At 41.9% G+C, this 27,771-nt stretch overlaps 1 protein-coding gene, 1 non-coding gene and 1 pseudogene across 7 annotated transcripts in view; all 3 read right to left on the bottom strand.

The window, feature by feature from the left end:
• Positions 1-27,771, bottom strand: part of LOC136826313 (BTB/POZ domain-containing protein 1-like) — a 531,599-nt gene that overhangs the window by 147,324 nt on the left and 356,504 nt on the right. For all 6 annotated transcript variants that reach the window (XM_067083546.1, XM_067083547.1, XM_067083544.1 and 3 more), the window contains exon 4: positions 13,405-14,035. In XM_067083546.1, the coding sequence (XP_066939647.1) occupies positions 13,405-14,035 (631 nt within the window). The remainder of the gene's footprint in view (positions 1-13,404; positions 14,036-27,771) is intronic.
• On the bottom strand, positions 18,741-18,860 carry LOC136826388 (5S ribosomal RNA; annotated as a pseudogene).
• On the bottom strand, positions 20,374-20,479 carry LOC136826396 (U6 spliceosomal RNA). The gene has a single exon (XR_010849599.1). It is a non-coding gene; the product is annotated as a U6 spliceosomal RNA (small nuclear RNA).

Below are 27,771 nucleotides of genomic sequence, written 5' to 3'. Positions count from 1 at the left end.
CTATTTGAATTCATCATGGCCAGACTTGAATGCAGGAAGTTCATTTTTGCCGATGCCACCATCCGTCACGAGCCTAACAAGCTCGTGAAGAGCTTGATCTGGGGGCCTAACCTCTTCCCGGAAGAAGAGGTTACGAATGTCATGAGTGAGGCTACAAGGGCCAACCAGAGTCTGCGCTCTCGCTGGGGCATTTCTGCCTACAAGCGTAAGACCCCAGAATCTGGCGGCCCCAGGCGAGAGGAGGCAAACGTTTCAGGAGGCATAAGAGACCCCACCATCAGGCGGTAGTCAAGCCGTCCCGGTCTCGGCAGTGGCACAGCCTTCCACCTCAAAGGCCCATCCCCAACAATATGTGCTGGTTCAACCAGCTCATTCCTTGCCGCGCTATGTGTTGCCTCACCAGCATACAACCCCACCTATGAGGGCCGTGGATACTTTCACGGCCTTAATAGGAGCGCAAGGGGGGGAAGAGGCAGGGCCCCTCATAGAGGGAAATCCAACACCACCCCAAGAGGTAAGCCTGGACGTGGTAGAGGGAACAAACCCGCTCCCTCCCACTGAGAAAACACAGGTAGGTGGTCGCCTGTATTGGTTCAGGGACCAATGGACCTTCAGCCCTTGGGCACACAGCATTGTGTCCAAGGGTCTAGGATGGAGCTGGATCAAGGACCCTCCTCCTCTGACCAGGTTTTACCAGCCACCCTCACCAATCCTGCAGGATTACGTGGCAGAATTGCTCAACAAACGAGCAATAAAGAAAGTAAGGCACCTAAACTTTCAAGGCAGGTTATTCACTGTTCCCAAAAAAGACTCCGACCAGCAAAGAGTGATCCTGGATCTGTCGCGTCTAAATCTCTACATAAAATGCGACAAATTTCGCATGCTTACGGTAGCTCAGGTACGGACTCTACTTCTGCGTGGAGCCGTCACCACCTCTATCGATCTTTCAGACGCTTATTATCACGTCCCGGTTGCGCGGAACTTCTCTCCGTTCCTCGGTTTCAGACTCGGAATCAAGCCTACTCCTTCAGGGTCATGCCCTTCGGTCTAAACATTGCGCCCAGGATATTTACAAAGCTGGCGGACACGGTAGTTCAACAACTCCGGTCCCGGGATATCCCTAGCAGCGTACCTGGACGATTGGATAATTTGGGCACCAACAGTTCTGGAGTGTCAGGAAGGCTACGTCCATGGTCATCAATTTCCTGGAGTCGCTTAGGTTTTCAGCTGAACAGAGAGAAGTCCCGCCTGACTCCGGAGTCCCGGTTTCAGTGGCTGGGTCTCCAGTGGGATCTGTCCTCTCACACGCTATCTCTCCCGCCTCCCAAGAGGAAGGAGATAGCATCTCTCACCAGAAAATTTCTGAAAAACCAATCAGCATCCCGCCGGTCCCAACAAAGAGTCCTTGGGTCTCTTCAATTTGCCTCAGTGACGGACCTGCTCTTAAAAGCAAAAATTAAAAGACATAAACAGAGTGTGGCGGAGTCGAGCCAATGTCAAGCTCAGAGACAAGGTCTCCTCTATTCCTCAAATCTTAAAGACAAGACTGCGGCCTTGGGCCACAGTCAGAGGCCTGTCCAAGACAGTTCCGCTTCAATTTCCCCCGGCACTAGTTGTTCACACAGACGCTTCCCTAAGCGGCTGGGGAGGATATTCACCAAAACAAAAGTACAAGGAACGTGGTCCACTATGTTTCAGCAGTTCCATATAAATACCCTGGAAGCTATGGCGGTTTTTCTAACTCTAAAGAAAATCCGCCCCAACCGGATTCATATCAGGCTGGTATTGGACAGCGCAGTGGTAGTTCATTGCATCAACAGGGGCGGCTCCAAATCAGGTCGAGTAAACCAGGTAATGGTTGCTATCTTCTCCCTGGCGAACAAGCACAGCTGGCATCTGTCAGCCACCCACCTAGCGGGTGCGGAACGTGGTGGCAGATTCCCTGTCCAGGGCTACTCCGTTGGAGACGGAGTGGTCCCTGGACGGGGAATCTTTCAAATGGATTTGCCGCCAGATTCCGGGTCTCCAAGTGGATCTGTTCGCAACGGAGAGCAACTTCAAGCTCCCCTGTTATGTGGCCCCCAACCTGGACCCCAGGCGTTCGCCACAGACGCGATGACAGTAGATTGGAACAATTGGGAGAAGATTTATCTGTTCCTCCAATAAACTTGCTGCTGAAAGTATTACACAAACTCAGGACATTCAAAGGTCAACCAGCCCTGGTAGCCCCTATTGGCCGAAGAGCAATTGGTTCCCTCTTCTTCAGGAACTGGGATTACGGAGTCTTCGATTCCCAAGCCCAAACTGACCCAGACAGTACAAACCAAGACTGTGTCAGCTTCCTCAAGAATTCAGAATGCCCTAGTTTTATGGACTTTATAAAATTCACCGTGAGCCCAAAAAGGAGCAAACATTGACCCTGTTAACACTCTGTTTTTAGAATCAGACAAAAGAGATTCTACTCTTAGACAGTATGACTCAGCAGTAAAAAAATTAGCCTCCTTCCTGAAAACATCTGAAGCCAAAATCATGACACTAATTTAGCAGTTTCCTTCTTTAGGTCACTGTTTGAGAAAGGCCTTGCTCCGGCCACTATTACCACAGCCAAGTCAGCCCTGAAGAAAGTATTCTTATATGGCTTTAAAATTGACCTTACAGATTCCTATTTTTCATTTATCCCCAGAGCATGCGCTCGTCTGAGACCAGTATCACGCCCACACTTGGTTACGTGGTTTCTCAATGATGTCCTTAAGTTAGCATCAGAGATGGACAACTTTCAATGCTCTTATCAGGATCTGTTAAGGAAGACTTTATTTCTGATTAGCTTGGCTTCAGGTGCTAGAATCTCAGAGCTGTCGGCTCTCACTAGAGGTGATGATTTTGTGAACTTCCTCCCGTCTGGAGAGGTCCTCCTTTCCCCTGACCCTAGATTTTTAGCCAAAAATGAAGACCCACAAGACAGGTGGTCCCCTTGGAAGGTGGTGCCCTTCCACAAGACCAGTCTTTATGTCCAGTTTATACCCTTAAATCTTACCTTTTAAGAACTCCACAGAGTAAGTCGGGTCCTCTTTTTTATCAGGGAGAAAGGTGGTACTCTTTCACTAAATGCCATAAGACAACAAATTTTGTATTTTATTAAACAAGCCAACCCAGATTCAGTTCCTAAGGTTCATGATATTCGAGCAGTTGCTACTTCCATTAATTACTTTCATAATATGGACTTTTCAGAACTATCTAAATACACGGGTTGGAAATCACCTCTAGTGTTTAAACGCCACTATTTAAAAAAATCACTCAAGCCCTGAAATTTTCTACAATAGCTGTGGGAAGTGTCATCTCCCCACCTTAATTAATCATCTTCCTTATCGTCCCTTTTCCCCCCCCCGCCTGCCTCATTTATTTCTCTGCTTATCCTCCTGGTTGATCATGCCTCACTGCCTTGCTCCTCATATTGATGTTTCTTGTCTCTGTTGATGGAAACTGTGATCTGACATGTTATGATTGTTTTTTCTTGTGGGGTACTGGACAGTTTTTATTTTGCTCCATGTACCCCAGGTATATATATATGTACTGTATGTAATTATTTCCCATTTTATATTGTCTCTTACGTGTTTAGCTGTAAGATTACGTGTGTAGTATTTAAGATTGTGTTTGCCATTTAGCCTTGTAATTTTCATGTTTATTATGCTTTGGTAGTATTAAGTATTTTTGGGGTTTCTTCCCCGCCACACTGGGGACTTCCCCACCTTTTTGTAATGTTAAGCTTTTTGCTGTGCTTTAGGTTTAGTGTTCTTTTTCACATGTAAGAGATACCCTGATTAAAACCATTTTTGTAATTTATGTTTTTTTCTTCAGATTACCTTGTTTCCTCGTAGTTTGCAGCCTTGGCATGATTCTCTATCACTATTTCACCGGCTGACACGGGACTGGACTCAGAAAAGGGATTTTGACAAAGGAAAAATCTATTTCTGAGAAAGGTCCCGTGTCACCCGGTGACCCTCCCTGACTCACCTGTTGCTTCCCCCCCTACTTGCACATGCCAAGTCTGGGGTTAGTGCTAGCCTGGAATGAGGTAGGTGGCGCTGGTGTCGCCGAGCTGGCGGATGTTTGTGTGTGAGGGCTGTAACGGCTCACCGCTCTCTTCTGGGGGTTTTAACAGGAGAGATCTTTCGAGTAAGACTCCGTGGTAGTGATCCTTCACTCACCCTTCTTATACCGACGTCTTCCTTGGAGAAGACGCTTCGACTGGGGTAGTAACCCCAGCTTTCCTGAGAGCTCTTTTTCTCTGGTATATCTAGCATTTTATACCTAGAAATTCGTGCTACAATGGAATTTCACCGGGTGACACGGGACCTTCTCAGAAATAGATTTTTCCTTTGTCAAAATCCTTTTTATATAAGTAATTTACCAAATAATTACACTGCTGATTCCCACTTTGACAGGAGGTGGGATGCATGGACATATCTACCCCAGAACATTAGGAATGGTAATGGATTTGAGAACATAAAAATTTGCTACCATTGATACAATGCTTGTTGTCTCCTTACCTGATAAGAGAGCTGCTGCAGGAAGATACTGCCTCTGGCTGGTGCTCTTCTTATCGTATAGTGGCATGGCGGTATAGCCGTGGATCGCCTACTATTTCAGTGGGTACTTTGCAGCAAAGGACAATTCCGACTGCTTGCAAAGAATAACATGCTGCCTCTGCCCTGGGCACAGTACACAATATACAACCAGAAAAAAGACATTGTCACCCATATCACAAAAAGAAGAACACCACCACCCAATCATAAAAGAACTGGAGGGTACTGCAGGTACATAGTACACCCAGGCTCCCCTAAAAACTCCACACCCTTATGTCAAAGTGAAGAGGAAAAAACGCTTCTTCCCCAACCCACACCAACCACTGAAAACGGACCCATTGTACTGCATTTACCATATAATGTCTCTATTTTCTTTAAATAATGGGATGCAAACACCGACCTGCACTCCTAAAAAGTCGCCTGCAAAATGGATGAGAGAGATAAATTACCTTTGAATGCCAATGAAGTGGCAACTGCCCTTGCCTCATGAGCTCTCACTTTGCAAGAGGGAAAGGCATCATCCCCAATCACGGGATGCGCTTCCGAGATGAGATCTCTGAGGAAGAATGCCAGGGCATTCTTTGACAGTGGATGTGAGCTCTCTCCTCTTCACCTGGACCTAATATTTCTGAAAGACTTTTAATGATAAAAGAAAAATGCCAGGTCTTAGAAAGTGTCTCATTTTTGGCTAAAAACACCAGGGAAAAAGATCAGACAGCATTCCCTTGGGTGAAGCCAACTCTCTTATCAATTGCATGAATTTCACTTAGCCATTTTGCTGTCACCAAGGCTACCAAGAAAAGGGTCTTCCTAGTTCAGTCCCTTAATGAAAATCAGTGCACTGGCTCAAATCGAGGGCCAGACAACCATTTAGGAACTACATCTAAGTTCCCTGGCAATACTGCTACAGTACCTCCTTCTGTTTCATGGTGTCAAAAGATTTAATGAGGTCCGACAAGTCCTGATTTGAGGAAAGATCTACTTCCCTGTGTCAGGGGACAGAGCTTAACATGGCTCTATAACCTTTGATGGTGGGAGTAGACAGGCTTCTAGAGGTTTTCAAAAATAGCAGAAAATCTGCTATTTCTGCTACAGATTCTGAGTAGACGAAATACCATGCCTTCTGCACCAGGGTCGAAATATTGCCCACTTGGCAATAGCTCCCGAAGCTGATCTTGGAAACCCCTTCTTTCTAGAGAGCTTCCTGGCAGTCTGTAGCCTGTCAGGGCCAGAGCAGACAATCCCTGATGGAATCGTCTGAAGTGAGGCTGTCTGAGTATGTGAAGTTTTTGAAGTAGCAGTCTTGGAAAATCTGCCAGCAGGTCGAGGAGGTCCGGAAACAATTCCTTGGATGGCCAAAATGGGGCTATTAAAATCACTGATACATTCTGATGAGTCAGAAATTTGTTTATTACTTGCCTCCCCATACTGAGAGGTGGAAAGGCATAGAGGTCTTTGCCCAATCAGTCCTGCAGCATGGTATCTTTTGCCCATGCAACAGGATCCGGGACTAAAGAACAATATAACATGAGACGATGGTTTCTGGAGGTAGCGAAAAAGCTCTCCCCCACACCTTCCACAGATCTAAGCAGATCAGAGGATCTAGGGTTCACTCTGTGGGTAGAAGCTGCTTCTGGCGGCTCAACTCATCTGCCAGAACGTTTAGTTTCCTTCGAATGAAACATATCACGAGACTGGTGTGATTTTGGTTTGCCCAAAGAAGGTCTCTCACTGCTTCGTAAAGGGAGAATGAGTGCGTTCCCATTTGATTCTTGATGTAAAACAGGGCAGTCGTGCTTCCTGAGTGGACTGCCACTGTCTTCCTGATCACTTTCGACCTAAAGAATTGCAGTCCTAGATGAACTGCTTTTAATTCTTTGACATTTTTATGCCAGTATTTTTCTGCTCCGGGGACCATGTTCCGGAGACTTCCATGCTCCCTAGAAGAGCTCCCCATCCTAGCTCTGACATGTCTGAGTAGAAGTCTAGGTTGGGGCTCAGAGAAAGGAGAGACCTCCCTTCCGACAGCCTTCCTTCGAAACTCCACCAAAGCAGGTCTCTTTTAATCTTGGGAGTTACAGGAAAACCGAACGTATCTGGGTAACTCTTTCTGTCCCAGCTGACCCTTAAGAAAAACTGCAGCGGTCTCATATATAGTCTGCCTAGGGGAACAAACTGCTCTATGGATGACAAGATTTCCAGAAGACTCATCCATTCATTGGCAGAGCAGTTTTCAAGAGAAAGAAACTTGTTCACTGTCCTAAGACAAGACTCTATGTCTTTGGGAATGGAGATACCCGAAAATTCTGAGTCTATCATCATCCCTGAATAAAGAATCTGTTGAGATGGAGTCAGCTGGGTTTTCTGCATGCTGATCATTAAGCCCAGACCCTGGGCCAGGAGAAGGGTCCTCCAAACATTTATCTCTCAGTTGAGCCCGAAGGAGCCAATCGTCTAGATAAACGATCTTGATTCCCATCAGATGAAACCATTTTGCAAAGGGAGCGAGAACTCGGGTAAAAACTTGTGGAGCCATCAAGAGCCTGAAGCACAGAGCATGAAACTGGAACACTCTGTTCTCATATACAAACCTGAGATACAGTACTTCCTTGAGTCCGGATGGATAGGAATGTGGAAGTATGCATCCTGCATATCAAAGGATGTCATCCAGTTTCCCTGGCGAATGGATGACAGGATGGTTAGGTTTGTCCCCATCCTGAGCTTTGTCTTCTGGAAGAAGACATTCAAAGCTCTGGTGTCCAGGACAGGCCTCCAGCCTCCTGACACCTTGGGAACCACACACAGTTGGTTGTAGAACCCTAAGGATGTCACGTCCTCAACTAACTCTATTGCCCCCTTCCTGAGGAGGGATGAAACTTCCTCTGAGAGGGCTAAAAACATCCTTGAGCCTACAGAGTAGGCTGTCAATACTACTGGCGTGTTGACCAAAGGAGGCTTTCCTTGAAAGGCAAGATGTAACCCTCCCTCAGGACATTTGTGATCCAAGGTTCCGCCCCTTTCTCTCTCCATTTCTCCCAAAAGAGGAGGAGTCTGGCTCCTAACAGAGTCTGGAGGACAGAGTTCTTGCTTATGAGTGGAAGCTCTAGGTAAGGACTTTTTAATGTCATGTGAAGCGAAACGGACACTAGATCAGGGTCTAAAATAAGCTCTCCGCCTGCTGTCGTGAAAGGGATGCATCTGCAGGGGAGACTTTTAGAAGTAAGGGCAGACATCTCCTTAGGATGCCTAGAGGACTAGGTTAAAAGGTCCTGCATGCTCTTCTTTTGGAGATCTGATGTGATCCCCAGTACTGTGGTCTGTGGGAACAAATGGTGATGGTCCAGAGGGGAAAACACGAGCGCCGACTTCTGTGAGGAAGTAACTCCCTTACACGTGTAAGAACACCATAGTTCCCTCTTTTTTGGTATTCCCATTGTATAAAGGGAAACCATCTCTTGGGAGCCAGTCCATAGCACTATCTTCGGGCACAACTGAACAGTCCTTGATCTTACGGGCCAGAGCATCCACCACCCAGTTAACCCTTAAACGCCGACTGGACATACTGTACGTCGACTAAAATTGTCTGTCGGGTGCCGAGTGGACGTACCGTACATCGACTACAAAAAATTTCAACCTTCGGTCAACTTTGACTCGACTGAAATGGTCGAAAAACGCAATTGTAAGCTAAAACGCTTACATTCTAGTAATATTCAATCATTTACCTTCATTTTGCAACAAATTGGAAGTCTATAGCACAATATTTTGATTTATGGTGAATTTTTGAAAAAAAATTTTTCCTTACATCCGAGTGGTAACTCTGCCGAAAATTTCAGAAATTCTTTCGTCATTTTGTCATAATTTTTGCACCGTTTTATATTAGCTGTTACATAAAGTTTTATATATGAAAATATGCACAACTTCATGTAAAATACAACAAAAAACAGCCCATGGTTGTAGCTTTTATCAGTTTGGAAATATTTTCATATAAATCACGATAACTGCCAAAATTTCAACCTTCGGTCAACTTTGACTAAAACTCTTAAATGGTAGAAAAACGCAATTGTTAATGCTAAAACTTTTTTCTTACATTCTAGTAATATTCAATCATTGACCTTCATTTTTGCAACAAATTGGAGGTCTCTAGCACAATATTTTGATTAATGATGAATTTTTAAAAAAACTTTTTCCTTACGTCAAAGCCGTTTGTAAAAATCGCCAAAAATCTCAGAAATTCTTTCTCGAAATTTTTGCACTTTGTCGTAATGTTTACACCGTTTTATATTAGTCGTTACATAAAGTTTTATATATGAAAATGTGCAAAATTTCATGTAGAATACGACAATAAATAACTCATGGTTGTAGCTTTTATCAGTTTTGAAATATTTTCATACAAATCACAATAAGTGCCAAAATTTCAACCTTCGGTCAACTTTGACTCTACCGAAATGGTAGAAAAACGCAATTGTAAGCTAAAACTCTTACATTCTAGTAATATTCAATCATTTACCTTCATTTTGCAACAAATTTGAGGTCTCTAGCACAATATTTCGATTTATGGTGAATTAAAAAAAAAAAAAATTTTCCTTACATTCGCGCGGTAACTCGGCCGAAAATCTCAGAAATTCTTTCGTCACTTTGTCGTAATGTTTGCACCGTTTTTCTAATAGCCGTTACATAAAGTTTTATATATGAAAATGTATGCAATTTCATGTAGAATACAACAAAAAATAACTCATGGTTGTAGCTTTTATCAGTTTTGAAATATTTTCATATAAATCACGATAAATAGAAAAAATTCGACCTTTGGTCAACTTTAACTTGACCGAAATGGTCGAAAACTGCAATTGTAAGCTAAAACTCTTACAGTCTAGTAATATTCAATCAACTACCTTCATTTTTTTAAAAAAACTTTTTTAATATTTCAATTTGTGTGGTGAATTTTTGTAAAAAACTTTTTTTACGTCCGAATTCATTCATGCATCATTTCGTGATAATATTTTCGCTGTGTTGCTCTGATCGTTTTACAATTTGTTATATACCAAAATCATCGCAATTTAGTGTACAATACAAAAAAAAATAACTCATTAGCTTTAACCGTTTTGCTCACAGCGCGATTTGTATACAATATATTTAATTTTTTTTTGCACTGTCATATATTTCAATATTTATATATGATAATGATATTTTTTTCATTTCTGATGGTTGCATACTAAACTTCAGGCAATGACAAAAAAAAGGAGCCAAAAATGAACTCTTAATCTTAAAAACTAAGTGTGCTGTGATTTTTTTAAAAAACTTTTTTCCCGCTTCGGCGCTAACTCCTGAACGCCGCCGGCATATGGCAGACACTTTTGTAAATAGAGGCTCAGCGTTTAAGGGTTAAGGAAGCTCAAAACTTCGAAAACTTTTAACAAGTTTTTAGGAAGATGAGCTAACTCTAAAGTGTTGAACATAATCTTCGCTGAAGAAAACGCAGACCTTTGGGGCAAGTCTATTAACCAGGAGAAGTCACCCTGGGAGGAGGCAGCAACTCCCAGGGAAGAAGCTTTCCCCATGGCATAAGACAAATATCTCATATTAGAAAATCTGGAAGGGGAAAACTGAAGATGGCTCTTCCTTGATCCCTCTTCTCCGCTAGCCATCCATCAACTTCACTCAAGATTTTCTTCACTGATGAAGAAAACATCAACTTGGGCAACTTTGCAGATTCAGTAGTCTGAGACTCCATTACAAAAGCAGAAGCAGGCAAAGACGGGGCTGTTGGAGAAAAGAAACTCAGAAAGATAACAATGAGATATCTCAATAAAGATTCATAAGCTGATGGGCGAGCATCCTGAACTAGTACATCATCCTCCTCAGCAGAGGATACTGGAGACAAGGACAAATCTAGAGGTTGAGGAGCCAATGGGACCTTCTTGAGTAAGCTCAAAATACTGCCAAGCTTACTTTGAATAAGGTCCACAGCCTGAAAACTAGTAGCAGGATTAGTCTTAAGGAGAGGAGTCAGCTGTGCAGAAGGGGACGCTGGCACTGAAATGCTGGAACCCCAACCAAAGAAGACGGAGTTGAGAGGCCAACAGCAGAAACTAGACGATCGGTCGAAGATGGGTGTTCAGGCGCCACTGGATGCTCTGTAACCGCTGGAGATACAGGCGCCACTGAACATTCGGACATCAAGGGGCACTCAGGCGGTCTATGAGGCTCAAGAGAAGATGGGAGCTTGGACGATACCGGGAGCCTGACCCCCAAGGAAACTTCAGGAACTGCAGGGAGCTTGAGCACCAGAGGGACCCCAGGCACTGGAGGCCGCTCAGGAAAAGACACATTGGAAGATGAGGAGGGCTTACAAGAAACAGAGCGTTTGGGAGCTGAACTCTGACTCTCCACCAAGGGGGGGCACTGAAGAAAAATGCTCTGGACTGTCCCAATGACTACAGGATGGATGAGGGCTATGCACAGGCTCCTTCTATCTTTTACAAAGCACTGAAGGAGAACACGACACATCCGCCACACACCTTTTCAGAGGATGAGATTCGTCCACAAAGCGCCACTGGCATTTGAGACCAGACTCTTCCAAACTTGATGAAAGATGATGCACATCCAAAGATACGCCTTTCCAGTGGTGCTTGGCTGCAACCTGGGATTTGGCAACAGGTTCAACCGAGGGACAACTATCTGTGGGCAAACCCTACCAACCTCCCTTAGGCTACCAGTTTGACTCCCCCAGGTTTAGAGGAGTATGCCACTGACCTTTGTCTAGGAGAATTGGCCAGACGAGCAGCCATCTCCTCCACCAACACTTTACTAACACTAAGTGCTACTGGGAGCTCCGAATCATTCTTTTTGTCCATTAGGACTTTCACTGATGATGCTATCTGGACTATGGATTCCAGTATTAATTTAAACCTTTTATCAATCTTCAACTCGAGGCTGGCAATGGGGTTGGGTTCGGACGCGAGACAGCCAGGTAAAGGAGAGGGTGGCACAGATGGAGAACTGGGAACAGGATTCACAGAAATCACAGGAACATCAACATCAACATTAACATTAGAATTAGGAGATTCCTGGCTAGCTAAAAACTTAATATCTGTCTACCAGTTGCCTTCCTCTTTTATCCCTAGCCAGTTTATTCAAATGGGACCTCCAAGTCTTCCAATTCTTACTGTTCCAGTCTAAACACTCCTTACATCTCAAATCAACTGAACATACCTGTCCCCTAGAGTCCTCGCAAATCGTATGTGAATCATATATTCTTTAGTCGAACAAGTATTGCAGCTAGTTGAACTTGAGTCTGACAACATGAAGCAAAAACAAGTCAACTAAAAGTCACAATCAATAAAAAAGTAATAAATTCAATTAATAATGTTTCAAAAAAAAAAAGAAAAACTAACAGTGAGTGTGCCGCAAGGCTACCAATACAAGAGTACTTCACCAACTGACGAAAGGACAATCGGAAAAATAATGAATTCCAAAATAAAGCTGCTACAAATAACTGGTGTACAGTACAGCCATCAGCCGGCAGAAACAAATTTAAGCTCTTTTGCTAAGTTGTTCCTCTCTTTCCCCGAAAGTGGGCAGGGCAAGTCACCTACCCAAAACAAAACAGTGCGACCCACGAATTTCAAAATTTTAGCTGCTGAGCAAGTGAAACTAATAGCAATGTAATTACTTGGTAAGTTACTTATACAAAAAAGACTGTTCAGTATACTGACGGTGCAACGCTTGTGGGTGTATTCAAGTCTCTACTTATGAGAAATGAAGCTGCCCTTGTCTCGATTGTGACATGGAGCAGATTTGTGAATGGTATAGTTGGTGGGGTATGAGGCTGAACCCCCCAAAAATTAAAACACTATTGATTAGTAGATCTCGTACAAATTTTCCACCCCATCCTCCACTTCAAGTGGATGGGACTCTGCTGAATGAGTCTAAAGCTTTAACTATACTTGGTGTAATGACTCATGTCTTACTTTTGAGAAACACCTAATGAAAGTGTCAGCTAATGCCGCACAAAAGTTAGGTATTGTATGTAGGGCTAATACACTTATAACAGTGATAAAATCAGTGCAACCTGTCTTAGATCATTTGTTCTTCCTTTACTAGAATATTGTTTGCCAGTGTGGATGTCTGCTTCTGCTGGAGATTTATCTCTTTTAGATGGAGTGATTCATGGTGGTAGGTTTCTGTTTCCTAACACTAGCAGTTATGACTTGGACCATTGATGGATGGTCTCTTGTTTGTTAATTTTTCAAAAGTTGTACTTTAACAGAGATCTTTCACATTCACAACTGACCCCTAATCCTCTTTTCTTGCCAAGAGCAACCAGATTTGCTGAACAGCAGCACCAATTTGCAGTAAATGTACTTTGCTGTCAAACTTCTCAGTTCCAGAGGTCCTTTATCCCTCACACTGTTGGACTGTGGAGCTGTCTCCCTGAGAATGTTATGCAATTGGAACCCCAAAGTTCAAGTCAACATATAATGCATTACTACTCCAAATCAATTAAACCAAATACAATTACAAGGAGGGGGCGTTTAACATCTCTTACTGCCAAGCCAAGACTGTAAGACTGCATTTGAAAATTTAAATTACATAAGTGATTCCTTGATCAAACCTGTCCAGCTATAGACACAAAAATGAATGTTGCACTAATACTACTATCAGATACAACACACCTCAGCCATTAAGAAAATTTCAACATCTGAATCAATGGCACATTCAGCAAAGGTGACTTCTATATTTGTTTTGAAAATATCACTACAGCATACGATGCTACAGTGTGTCATAAAGATTCTTTTATAACAAAACAATTACATGTACTCACCGTTCTTTGACCGTCGTCATTGTAGCCTGCCAATTATACATTGGGCCTGCATTATTGACAGCGTTAGACGATGAAACATTATTTGCAGAAATAACGATGTTGCTACTAGTTGGCACAGATGAGCTGCTACTATTCACAGTAACAGCAGAAGGAACATTCCAGACTTGGCCTCCGGGGCTAGCATTAGATGTGGTGGTTGTGACAGAAACTGAGACAGGTGACGTCTGATTGTTAGCAGATGGGGCTAGCATTGTCACATGAGGACTGGGTGGTGCTGGAGGAAGAGAAGAAGGTGCTGAGGAAACAGGAGGACCAACAGGAAGACATGGTGATGGAAAACTAAGGTTAGATGCAGGTGAAAGGCTTGCAGGCGGAATTGGGGGGAGACCCATGGCATTTGGGTGTGGTGGACGAACAGGGGGTGAAAGCGGCCTCACACCAGGAAATGTTGCTTTGCAACTGCTCACATTAGGGTGTGCTGGTGGACCATGTGTGGGATTTTGTGTTATTGAAGAATTAGCTGATATTGGCACTGTTTGCTCACTTCCCCTAACAGACACTGGACTAACATGAGCTGGAGGGGTTGCTGGAGATGGTGGAGGGGCGGAGGTACTGCCATCAGAAGAGCTTCCTGAAACAAAGAATATACATACAATTCATAGGCTAGAAACCAAATAAATGTTTTTTACACTTTGAACAGGAAAATATTACTAGTTTCCTTTTACACAGCTGGATTTTTTTGTACAAAGATTTTGTCAATAAAATCCTGAGCAAAAGATGCAGAATGATGAGACTACAGGTGCCATAGGGGGTAAAAGCACAAACACTTATAATATAATGGGATATCTAAAACCTCACTGACACATGAGTTCCCACCAAGACAAAAGCTTCAAGTTCAGAACAAAAATCCAGAATGCTGTCTGCTCACTCAATCTGTTCATATAATAAAATATATATTCATAATATAAATGATTACTACAAAAAATTAACTAGGAATCATAATACCGTCTATTACTCAAACCTTCCATAAATTTGATGAGAGATAAAACACCAAAATGAGATACTGTATCATAATACGGTAAAAAATTTACCTCTCAAACAATATTTGGGTACAAGAAGAATACCATCCATCTTATGTCTTATTTTTTGTCATTTCTATTTTGTGTATTTTATATATTCATCATCCAATAACATCCAATAACAATCAAAGTCACCTAATATCTGAGCTTTTGCCCCACACCAAAAGGATTCTGCCTGCATCCTCAGACCATATCAGTGAGTTAAAACACAAAAATGACTGCATGCAGTCAATGAAGAGGCTAAAAACAGAAAATGACTCAACATTTAACTTGACTCATATCAGTAAGAAGTAAAATACAGTGGCAGCTATTAAAAAAGAGTCAATCACAGTAAACTCCTTAAAATCACCCTATCTTTTTATTTTTCATATCCAACTTAGATAGAAGAGTAAATGAGTGTCATCTAATGATTATTCACTTTTACAAATATCACAACCAAACCAAACAGCCTCTGTCCTGCAAGAATCTCAAAGAAAATAATACAATACACAAAATTTAGTGAAATGGCAGAAGTGATAGACAAAGTAGTAATAAATAAAATTATTATTATTATTATTAAAAAAGTTTAACCAGACCACTGAGCTGACCATCAGCTCTCATAGGGCTGGCAGTGGTAGGATGAAGATGGAATGACAAGTCTAGGCTAGAAGCCAGCACTGGGACCTAACAGGTCACTTGTCAATGATGATAAACGAAAATGAAAATGAAATTAAAAGCTGTAAAAGGCATACACTTTCATACTGGAATCACAAAATAAATATTTAAACTCATGATTTTTCATACATACTCACTAAAAGGTATATTAAAATTTAAAATAAATTAAAGTAAAATCATAAAATTTACTTGTTTTAAAAATTCATTATACTGATTGATTGTTTTTCTTTATATTTTTCCAATTAATTTGCAACTATCTCATGAACATTAAAATGGGTTTGTTTTATGAACGTTGAAGATTCTGACTTGATTTCTTCTATCGGTCTATTTCCAAAATTTGATAATCGCTTTTCAAAATTTTTTTGACATTCAACAGTATAATTTAACTTTATCAGATCGCAATCTGGGCATTTTTAAAAGAGGGCCACTTGGACTGTTCATTAAGTGTTTATGTATAAATGAAATTGGCCTATTTGAACTTTCATGGAAGAATTACATTTTGCTTGTAAATATGACGCAATTAATTTTCCAACACTGGATTTTATCTGTTTTAAAATGATATTTTAATGATAAAATAAAGTTTGTTCATACTTACCTGGCAGATATATATATAGCTGTATTCTCCGAAGTCCGACAGAATTTCAAATTTCGCGGCACACAGTGGCCGGTCAGGTGGTTAGTACCCATTCCCGCCGCTGGGAGGCGGGTATCAGGAACCATTCCCATTTTCTATTCAGATTTTCTAACGCCACTGTCTCCTGAGGGGAGGAGGAGGGCAATATAAATATATATATCTGCCAGGTAAGTATGAACAAACTTTATTTTATCATTAAAATATCATTTTGTTCATGAGACTTACCTGCCAGATATATATATAGCTGAATACCACCTTTGGAGGGGGTAGAGACAGCCAAGAAATAGGAAAAAACCAATTATTGGTAAAATTATTTTGGTTCCTTATCTGATAGCGTAGCTGACTGAGTGGTTACTGTCACTCTAGTCTGCTTCTGCTTTACTAGAGACCCCAGCGAGGTAGTGACCTATATAGCTGGCGACTTCTAGATGATCTGTCAACGGGGCGTGACCACAATGTGACTAGATCATAGACCATACAAAGAGGACAAAAGAGCATTACTAACCACCTAACCAACACCTAAAGCGTTAGTTTGCAAAGGATTGGAAGACTGCCTCCAGTAGTCGACCCAACAACCATAAAAACACAATTAAAAGGGGATAGGATCAGAGTTACCCCTTGTCCCCAAGGTTGCTGAAGCAGCAATGTATGGTCCCAGCGAAAAGCAATTTCGTATGCTACCTAAACATCTTGCCAAGAGTGTGAGGCAAACACCGAATTGACTTCGCCAAAATGTGGCACTAAAAATGTCACTGAGTACCATATTTTTCTTGAACGCCATGGAGGTAGCAACTGCCCTCACCTCGTGAGCGTTAACTCTCAACAACTTGAAGTTGGAGTCGTCACAACTAGAGTGTACGTCCTTAATGACGTCCCTAATGAAGAATGCCAGTGCATTCTTCGACATAGGTTTAACTGGTTGCCTCACAGAACACCATAAAACATCCAATGGACCACGAGTGTCCTGTGTTCTTTTAAGGTAGTACTTGAGAGCTCTAACTGGACATAGAACTCCCTCAGGTTCCTGTCCAATAAGGTCTGCTAAACCTTTAATTTCAAAGTGTCTAGGCCAAGGGTTAGAAGACCTATCATTCTTAGCCAAGAACTTAGGGCTTAAAGAATAGACAGCATTGTGTTCCTTGAAGCCCACATGACGGCCTCGAACTTCTCTCACTCTCTTCGCCCAGAGCCGAAATGCCGTTTTCTGAGTAACATCCTTAAGAGATGCAGAGTGGAGAGGCTCAAAAGGACTAAACATCAAAAACTTGAGCATTACGTCCAAGTTCCAAGCAGGGGAAATCAGCTGAGGAACCTTGGACGTCTTGAAAGAGCTTTGTAAGATCGTGGAGGTCCTTATTGTCAGACAAAGCTAATCCTCTGTGTCTGAATACAATCGAAAGCATGCTCCGATAACACTTGATAGTCGGAACTGCTATATCGAGTTTTTCTCTTAAGTAAAGGAGAAAATCCAAACCTGGCTCACAGTGATAGAGGAAGAGGAAAAGCCCTTCTTTCTACACCAACCTTTGAAGGTTGCTCACTTCGCTAGATATATCCTTTAGATGAAGAACTTCTGGCTCTAGTGATGGCCCGTGCCACCTGGCCAGAAAAACCCCTTCGCTCTGACCAAGTTTCGATAGTCTGAAAGCAGTCAGGTTCAGGCGGGAGATTCAAAGATATCTCGTGAAGTGGGTTTGTATGAGCAGGTCTGCTCTCATAGGAAGGGTCCTCGGAACGTCTACCAACCAGAAGAGAAACTCCGAGAACCAGTGGTTCAAGGCCAAAACGTGGGGATGAGAGTCATCCTCGTCCCTTGTGAGGCCGCGAACTTGCGTATGACTTCTCCCAGAATTTAGAACGGGGAAAAAGGCGTAAACATCTATTCCCGTCCAATCCCAGGGAAGAGCAACTATCGCAAACTGCCCCAGGGTCGAGTACAGATGAGCTTTATAGAGGAGCCTCGCTGTTCTTGAGGTCGTGAAAATATCCACAAGATGGCGACCCCAAAATTTCCAAAAATCTTGGCAAACCTCCTGATGAAGGGTCCATTCCTTCGGCAGGAGTTGATGGCGCCAACAGAGCAGGTCTGCTCGAACATTTTCGACCTCTGCAACAAAACTTGTGAGAATCGAAATGTTGCGAGCATAGGCTCAAAGAATAATCTCTCTTGCAAGGCTGAACAGGGAACAAGTAGTATTGTCCGAGTTTGCTAGAACTACACGATTGCAAACTTGGACCTCGAAGAATTGGCGAGCTAAAAGATAGCCGCCAAATCTTTGAAGTCGATGTGCCAGGACACCTGTTCCTCTCTCCAGGTTCCTAACACTTCCTCTCCTCTAGTGTTGCCCCCAACCTGTTGACGACCACGTCGGAAAAACAACACTAGGTTGGGGTTCAGAAGCTTGAGGGAGATCCTTTCTGCAATTCCGTTGGATCGAGCCACCACCACAGATCCTCTTTATATAAGGAAGAATTCTCAATTCCTCTTTCAAGTCTTCCTTGCTTTGCCAGTTCTCCAACAAAAAAGAACTGAAGAGGCCTGAGATGCAGACTCCCAGAAAACAAACTTCTCCAGCGAGGAAATGGTCCCCAGCAGACTCATTCCTTCCTTCACCTAGCATGTTTCCTTTTTCCAAGAAGGCCGTTGATGCAGACTTTTCTGAGGCGTACATAGAAGTTGCCGTTCTTGCGTTGCGGACGGAGACGCTATAAAAGCCGCTGAATAGATCTGAATTCCCAGACACAATGGACAGTGAGGGGATCAGCTGCGACTTCTCCACAGACCAGAAGTCCCAGGGACTTCACGAGTTGCAGAGTCAACTGAAGGTCCTCCAGATACCTTCGCCGACGGCGCCTCGAATCAACCAGTCGTCCAAGTAGAGTGAGATCCTGACGTGGCGACAGATGCAACTGCATCGCAACGTTTTTCATGAGACGTGTAAACACCCCCTGGGCGGAGCAAAATGTGACGCCAACAGCATCTGGTGTTCCCAGGCGGTCAACCATCCAAAGTACTGACCAGACCCAACGTTGCTTAACTTCGCTGATCGGACGAGAAGCGGTGTTTTCAACGTGGTATGGTCGTTGTGCAGAGTCCAAAGCAGAGAGCCCTGAACTGGTACGCCTAGTCCCCAAGACAACCTGAGATACTTCATCGAACGTGGATGAATTGGGGCGTGAAGATAAGTATCTTGGAGATCCAAAGATACCATCCAATCCCGGGATGAAGGGCTCCTAGTATTGACTGCGAGGTCTCCATCTTGAACTTTTCCTTCCGGACCAAGTTGTTCGACCTGTTGACGTCCAAGACGGGTCTCCAGCCTACTGAAAGTTTTGGGACTAGAAACAATCTGCAGTAAAATCCCGGGAACACCGAGTCCAAGACCTGTTCCACTGCTCTCCGCTCGAACATCTGTTCGAGCAGGTCAAACAATTTTCTGTTTGACAGGAAGGCAGTTGGGAAACAAAAACAAAAGAGGAGGAGACAGGAAGGGAATCAAGTAACCTCTCTCTAACAGTAGGAGGGACCAAACGTCTGCCCCCTCACTCTTTCCAGGCTTGTGCAAAATGAAGCCTGGTTGCAAAGGGAGTCTGGAGATGAAAGGAGTCACTTGCTACCTCTCTTGAAGTGACATTCCTTCGGGAAAAAACTCTCTCTCGTGGTGCGGGTCTGTCGTGTTGCTTCCCATGGAAGCCCCTTTGTTATGCAAACATTTAGCTTTCATTTACTTTTTGTATCATTGAGATCGGTGCAATCGTTATGAAGGAGATGCAGTTTGAATGTCGATAACTTTAGTTTTGAGAAAAACGATATTTTTGCTTCTCTGTGTATTTATTTGCTTGCTGTTACACAGTTTGATGTTTTTATGACATAATGAAAAGCCAAAAAAATAGACCTGCAAAGTAATATAACTTCGCTAAATGAAGCTAAATGAAGCGAGTGTCAAAACACGGCTGAGGTTGGGCAGCGCCAAGACGTTTACTTAGTCAAGCTCTGAGCTGCTACTGACTGACTGCCACTGACTGCCCTGCGGCATTCCTGTCTTTCGCTGATGCGCACTATGTCCACAGGTTGCCATAGATCGCATTAGATATTATTATTTCATAGCTAAAAGGAAATTACCACCGATATACTGACAATATCATTACATTATATGAAAAATGTAATTTGACTATGATAGGGTTACTGTTTTGTTTATAACTCCTAACTGTGGCGAACTTTTAAATAAAACTTTCTGAGAAGATAGTCAGGATATGTATGATGCCATATATAAAATATCCCAGAAAATTTGATTTCCGATTTTTTCGTCAAACGCTCCCCTAAGACAAAGACAACTGCGAAGGTGGAGAGAGAGGAGAGCCCTGAAGGTTGAAAAGTCTCAGGAAACAGATCCTTAAGAAAAAGCCAGAGTCTGATAATCAGAGGAAGAAGAAGACGAAAGAAGTTTCTCTTCATACAAAAGCTGTGACGAAAGAGGATGTTCTTCCGCAGCTGGCGGGTCTTGAGTGAGTGGTGAAAGTAGTTCCGATTCGCCCGATCACGTGGCGGGAACTCCCGCGAACGAAGAAGTTTATCAACTAGAGTTACGTATAGTAAACATAAAAATTGTGGAACTCTTCACGATTAGCGTGTCATCCTTTCCGCAGAGCCATGCTAATCTTCTCTGTATCGTTCCAATTTTAGTATATGTACTGCTGAAGCAAGTACTGGCTAAATTAAGAAGGACATCAGATGTTGAAGCGGTAGTTGTGCGACATGATGAACAACTGGAGCGGTGTCAACACAAGACTTGAAGCTATACGGCGAAGCGAGCGGGCGTCATGGCGTGACTGACGCACGAGGCTCCGTGGCAAGTACTAGAAGAGAGTCACAGCGTGGCGCCGCGGCGTCATGGCTAGAAGCGCGCCCGGCGCCAAGGTGAGGCGCGTGAAGCGTGAGAGCGCCGCGAATAGCAAGACGCGCTCTGGCGTGAGACAAGAGAAAAGGCCAACACCTCAACTCGGGAAGACGAATAGAAAGCCACTAAACACTCTCTCTAGACGACGACAGAAGCCCCAAAACATCTAGCAGATGATATTCGATGAAGCAGGAGACGAAGGTGAAAGTCTGTACCTCTTAACAGGCAGATTCGAATCTTGAAAGGTTCATGAGAGCATCCAGCTGTTGTTGCAAACCCAACAAAATCTTACAGCGTTGGAGAAGCCACTCTCTCTCCCTCTGGCTGAACCTGAGAGAAGGAAAAGGGGCGAGAGACGTATACTTCCTTCCACAGGGAAGAAGCTCTAGCCCTGACTTCTCCTTAGCGACAGGGGGTCGAGTAGTCTAAATGATCATTCGAAAAACACTTTATTCTCTTCTGCAGAGGAATATCCACGCAACTTTCGGGAAGAGTACAAACGTCTAGAGGAAGAGGACGTGAAGCGTCCTCTCCTCTAAGCTTCTCTTAAGAGGGCGAGAGTCCAACCGAGCTCCAACCCCCTTAGGCGGGAGGGGTGTTCGGAGGACGAGAAGCAATCCTTCAGGATGCGTGCCTGAGCACGATCCCTGGCAGCCTGGGTAGCGTCATCAGGACCTGCCGAGGGGAACGCCAGACCGGTGGGAAGCCCCCTAACCCTCATGCGGCTTTCGACATGCCCCCTCCCTGGTCCTGGGAGTTCGACAGAGGTCCAGGCCTAGAGGCATTATAGGGCCGATCTGACGCCCCTCCACAACACTAGGGCACTAGCACTAACACTATGCGTTTGAATTGCATTCACTTTAGTTTCAAGAGCACGCATTGACTCCACACGAGCCAGGGAATTACCTTCTGCAGCAACAAACTACAGGGTTAGTACTAAAATTTACTACAGGGTTACTAGTAGGAGAAAACCTGACTGTCCATCTAAGGATGCACTCTAGGAGGAAGATTTCCTCAGCCTATCACGCTCCAATTTAAGCATATAGGCTTCATATTCTTCCACTCACCCTCAGACAATCCCACACATTCATTACCGATTATCATAGAGCATTGAACACCCTTACATATCATACATAAAAACGTGAGGAACTATCAAAGTCTTCGATAGCCTCACCTTACATTCACCAAGCTACAGACTCAATAGCTAGAGGTAAGACATCTTAATTATAAGAAAAGTCAAAATTTAAAATCAAAAAATCATAAAATTTACAAAGAGCGTATGCCAAGTCACAGATCCAGTTGAATACCAAAAAACAACCAAAATACTTAAGTGACAACAAATTTCCAAAATCCAAATGGCGGAGGAACTGACAACAGGTGTTGACAGTCCGGCGACAGAGAAAAATCTGAATAGAAAATGGGAATGGTTCCTGATACCAGCCTCCCAGCAATCGGGCATGGGTACTAACCACCTGCTTGGCCACTGCGTGTGTCCATGTTTTGAAAATTCTGTCGGACTTCAGAGAATACAGCTATATATATATCTGGCAGGTAAGTCTCATGAACAAATTATTATTTTTCAGGTTCTTCGTTCCATATATTTTTGCCATTTTTTCACAATGACTATTTTTATATATTTTGCATAGTCACTGATAGGGATGTCTACATTTGTTCTTGTCATGTGGACCGCTTCTTTAGCTGCTTTATCAGCCTCTTCATTTCCCTTAATCCCTACATGGGCAGGGATCCAACATATTTCAATATTTTTTCCCTTATTATACAATTTATGGAGTGAGAACTTTATATGTTGTACAATATTATTTTTGGGATTATAGCTTTGAATAGCTTCTATAGCACTTCTGGAGTCGCTATAAATTACAAAATTATCATATGAGACTTCTCTAATTATTTTTATGGCCGATACTATTGCACATAACTCAGCTGTAAATACAGAGGCTTTGTCTGGGAAAGAGAACTGATACGTTTTGTTTTGGGATACCACAGCATATCCCACTCCGTACAGATTTAGATCCGTCAGTGTATATTGCGTAATGTGGACCTTTTCGGATTATATGCTCTACTGCATGTTGTCTTTGGTATTCTGGAGTATATGAATGATTTTTTGATAAATATTTCAAGTGTGTACAAATTCTCATTTTAGTCACAGTCCAAGGAGGAGGCAATTTTAACATTACAGGCAACTGTATATACATACTTAGTGACTCAAACAATCTTCTAGCCCTAATTGGGAAAGAAGGTGGATGATTGTTTATAAACACATCTCTTAATCCAAATAATTTTTGGTTGGAGAATCATTTGTCTGAATTCTCAGAGCACTCTTCATCGTTACTAGCTCTCTATGGAGAGACAGAGGTAGTTCACCACATTCAACTTGTAAAGAAGATGTTGGTGATGATCGAAAAAGCTCCTGAACATATTCTAAGACCCTCATTATGAATTGGGTCTACCGTTTTCAGCGTTGCCTCCTGATGCCGAGCCATATATTTCACTTCCATAATCAACGATAGACAGCACTGTTGCTTTATACAATAAAGTAAGGGTATGTCTATCGGCTCCCCAAGTAGTGTTCGACAGTTTTTAATTAGGTTTAATGCTCTTTACATTTTGATTTCATGTATGTTATGTGGGCTTTCCAGTTCATGTGAGTATCAAATACTAATCCTAAAAATTTTGCTGTTTGGCCAATTGGTATACTATGGTTTCTGATTTTTAAGTCTATTTCTTCTCCTTTTTTCCATTTTTTGTTTTTATAAAACATGATTGCTTGAGTTTTATCTATGGAAAATTTAAAGCCTACAGATAAAGCCCATTCATCTATTTTTACTATGCTTTTATTAATGATTCGTTCTGCATGTTTTATTCGAGATGCTGAATAATATATGGCAAAATCATCCATATACAGGTTACTTTTAATACCAGTAGATAGATTTTTACTGATATCATTAATTGCTAACGTAAACAGTGTGCCACTAAGGACGCTTCCTGTGGAACACCATTTTCTAGAGGAAATGTTCTAGACAGAACATCATCAATTCTCACCTGAAAACTGCGATTTGTCAAAAAGTTTTGTATAAACCTGTCAGGTAAATGTCCACAGATGTTGTTGTTTTGTAAAACGTTTTTAATATAGCATACCTCCATGTAGTGTCATATGCTTTTTCAATATCAAAAAGACAGCTACAGTAATTTGTTTTCGTTCAAAACCTCGTAAAGTATATGGTCTTCTAAGCTACAGAGAACCTAATGTAGATCTGTTACACTGTGACCTCAACTGAGTGGGAGTTAAAATTTTATTTTCTCAATGTGCCATGTTAGTCAAGCATTTACCATTTTCTAGTAATTTGCACAAACAACTTGTTAAAAAATTGGTCTGTAATTGCTTCACATTACTGGGATCTTTTCCAGGTTTGGGGATTGGAACAATTATAGCTTTTTATTCGCCATTCATCAGGAAATAAATTTCTAAGCCATAAGTGGTTATAAAACTCTAAAAGTATGTCTTTGCCAAAGGTGCTAAATGGCATATCATTTCAAAACAAATATTGTCACCTCCAGGGGCAGATTTATTGCTGTTAAACAGAGCAAATTCTAACTCTTCCATACTAAATTTTCTATTATAATATATATCTTCTACTGTTTCAAAATTTATTGTTATTAATTCTATACTATTTTTCTTTGTGCAGAAATGCTCATCTAAATTTTTGTTGCTACTTACTTTTGCTAAATTTTCACTCTATTACATTACTAATTTCTTTAGGATCAAGTATTCTTTTCCATCTTTTATATGGCATGTCTAGGTGGTTTAACATGGGTACCATTTATTTTCCTGAATTTTTCCCATATTTTTTGTATGGGAGTATTTTTAGAGAGATCTGATACATATTTTTTCCATGAAATGATTCTTCCTTGTATTACTTCTTTTTAAACTTTGCAGATATTTTATTGTGAGGTTTTAATGTATCAATTTCTAATAATAATATAGTCAGTTTTTGTAAGGTTCCTTCTAATATTGGTAACGTTTTGTTTAATTTACTGAATTTTCTATTCAAATTATTTAGTCGTCTTCCAATTGGTGTTTTATTTTTATTAATTCTGTTAGTTTTTCAGACCACCATGGGACTGTGTTTTGTCGGATGAGATTTGGATTTTGGTATTGCTTTATCAGCAGCATTTGTAATGAAATCAACAAGAAATTTATTAGTTTCATTATGGTCTTTCAAATATTCAATTGGTGGGATATTCCTGTGTTAATTCATATTGTTCCCAATCTGCTTTATAAATGTTATATCGAGGGCATGTTTGGTGGGGTTATTTTGTAATAAAGAAATTAATATGGGGAAATGATCACTTGTATGCAAGTCATCTACAAGTATTCCAGTCCAATCTGTCTACTATGTCTGCTGTACATAGAGTTAGGTCAATTGAGGAATATGTTCCATGTGTTTTAGAAAAATATGTGCTGATTTCAGTCATCATTTATACAGCACATGTCATATGAATCTATGAATTCCTCTATTGTAATTCCTGCTCTATTTGATTCTTGTAATGAATTACAGTCCCACATTGGGTTGTGGGCATTAAAATCACCTACTATTAACGTTGGTTCCTTAGTATTATTAAGTAATTCTTTGATTTTGTCAACGTCATAATTTTTATTAGGTTGATTGTACAAATTATGAATTACATAATTATCGTTTTTTATTCGTATTCTAATACTCGAGAGAGTTTGCAGATCAGTAAAATTTACAGGTATTTTGTCATAACATACTTTTCTGGGCTTGCCTGTGTCGTTGCTTCTGAAATGTCCCTTACAGCACACATTTCTAGGTATAAGTAATGCTAGATATAAAGAAAAAAAAGCCAATAGGATGCCAGAGTTACTACCTCTGGTTGATACATCCTTATATGATGTCGGTATGTCATCTAGGAGCGAGTGGGGCCACTACCACAGACACTTAACCCAATAGACTCTTCCTCTCCAAAACCCTCTGCCTAAGAGGTGCCGATACAATGGTCCCACCACCGCTTTTACTACTAATTCTACCCACAATGCACCATCCGCTTTTTTCAGCACGCTCTAATAAACAACACGTTGGTTTTTGTGGTGCTACATTTGCATCTTTAATTTCCTTTACAGATCATTTCACTCTTCCTGATGGCTTCAGTTGATCAAGGCGCATCTTCTTCCAAGATGAGTATTCAATTTTGAATGTTTTGGGACTCGATCAAACAGGAATATAAGTCCCGTTTATTATTTTTGCCTGATCGTGCATTGCCATTTATGTTCGTTATGATGCAGCTACCCACAGCCTTATTATTTGAATGCCTTCTTTGACGTCCAAGACGATTGAATATTAAATTACTACGTTCTGTTAATGATAGTTTCAATTTTTGCTCGATCTCACGCGATCGGCTATTATTTTTATATTTTAGAAGTTGAAAGTTGGGCTAGCCTAGCTTTCCTTTATGCATTTTTAGGTACATTTGTTAAATGTGTTGTTATACCATTTCATTTAATTGTGTATCAGTTCTTGAGTCTGTTTTGGGTGGTGTTTGTTAGCCTACCTGACCAGTTTGGCTTTGCCGATTCTTGGAAGGTAGGCTAAGTTGGCTTTTAGTCTTCCTTCCTTCTTTGGCTTATAGGCCTAATTTAGGTACAGTTTTCTTTGGTGGCCTTCGTTAAGTTTGAGTGCAGGCCCTTCCTCCTGACAGTTGATTTTTCATCTCGGAAGGTGGGGTTTGGCGTAAACAATCTTTCTCGTTTGTTATTTTTTTGCGAGCCCTAGCCTACATATCCAGGAGATGTCTTCAGGAGGTTAGGCTAGGCGATATAAACAATGTTTATTTTTTTGCATTTTTTCAACCCCCTTTTATATCAGTCTCTATTGTCTTGGCTCTCCCTTGGGGCATTTTAGAGCTTAGCTCATTTGCCCTTAGGTTGAGATGACATTTTTTTGGTAAATTTTGCTCCAACCTATGGGTGACCTGTTGTTAATTTTATTCACTCCCGCTTTTAATTCCCGTTCCGCCATCCGGACTTGTTCCGGCGCTATCTATTAATTCTTTTAGCTTCAGTAGAAAATTTGTGCTTGAGCGTCGTTGCCTTTTTGTTTACTGTAGCGGCATTTTTAAGAGGAATCAACAAGAATTTTCTTAGTAGTAATTGTAATTTTGTTTTCTGCTCCTGCTTCCCTACCATTCCGTCATCCGGACTCGTTCCGCAGCTATCGTTAGCTCCTTTGGTTCTTAATAAGACTTTTTGCTTGAGCGTCGTTGATTGTTTAAACACAACTGTAGAGGAGCCGGAATGAATATTGTTTATATTAATGTTATTATTATTTCTGTAGTTTCTGTCATCGATGTTCGGTGATTCATCCCGAACCTTCGCTCTAGGCGACTAGTCCTCCCCAGTTGTTGATTTCTGTGTGTATGGTTAATTTTTCTGGCGCTCGCGCGTCACCGATTTGCTGTTCCAGCGTGATCTGACTCAGGTTTGGCCCACCTGTTTTAGATTTCCATTGGAGAGTTCCGGATATCCACAGTTCTCAACTCCATATTGGAGAAGAATATTTTTACTTTAAGTTTTACTAGTTTAGCCATGCCGCCGGATTATTTTAGATACTCATGTATCAATTTTTGTTAGGTGGTGCATTGCCAGGAACCAGGCTGTAACTGTATTGCAGCAACCCTGTCCACAATAGCATGCAGGTCGCATGCTGGTTGTGCAGTCGAGGTCGACGACCACCTGTTTTTGCACCCAGACGGTGCTAATTTCGTCATCATTTTATAAAGAATGTCTATTCAGATGTGGTTGATGATTCGACGTTAACCTTCAATTGAGCTATTTAACACAGTTATTTCAAACAGTTTTGTTTATATTTGACATAAGTAATATCTTTATCTATCCTTATATTGACATGGTATTCGATTAACAGGTCCCTGGTCCCATATCAAAAATCCGTCTCTGGCGACTTGAAGATCTGGGTTGGCGGCTTTGGTCGCAACGTTGGTCAGGGCATCCTTATGTGCTGGCAGAGGATATCTGCAATATTTTATACCCTAATGCTAGGGCCTCTGCAGC

This window comes from Macrobrachium rosenbergii, chromosome 40 (genome assembly GCF_040412425.1).
Source record: "Macrobrachium rosenbergii isolate ZJJX-2024 chromosome 40, ASM4041242v1, whole genome shotgun sequence".
Taxonomy (NCBI): Eukaryota; Metazoa; Arthropoda; class Malacostraca; order Decapoda; family Palaemonidae; genus Macrobrachium; species Macrobrachium rosenbergii.
Note: the sequence above shows the minus strand (reverse complement) of the source record. Positions and strands in the feature narration are given on the sequence as shown.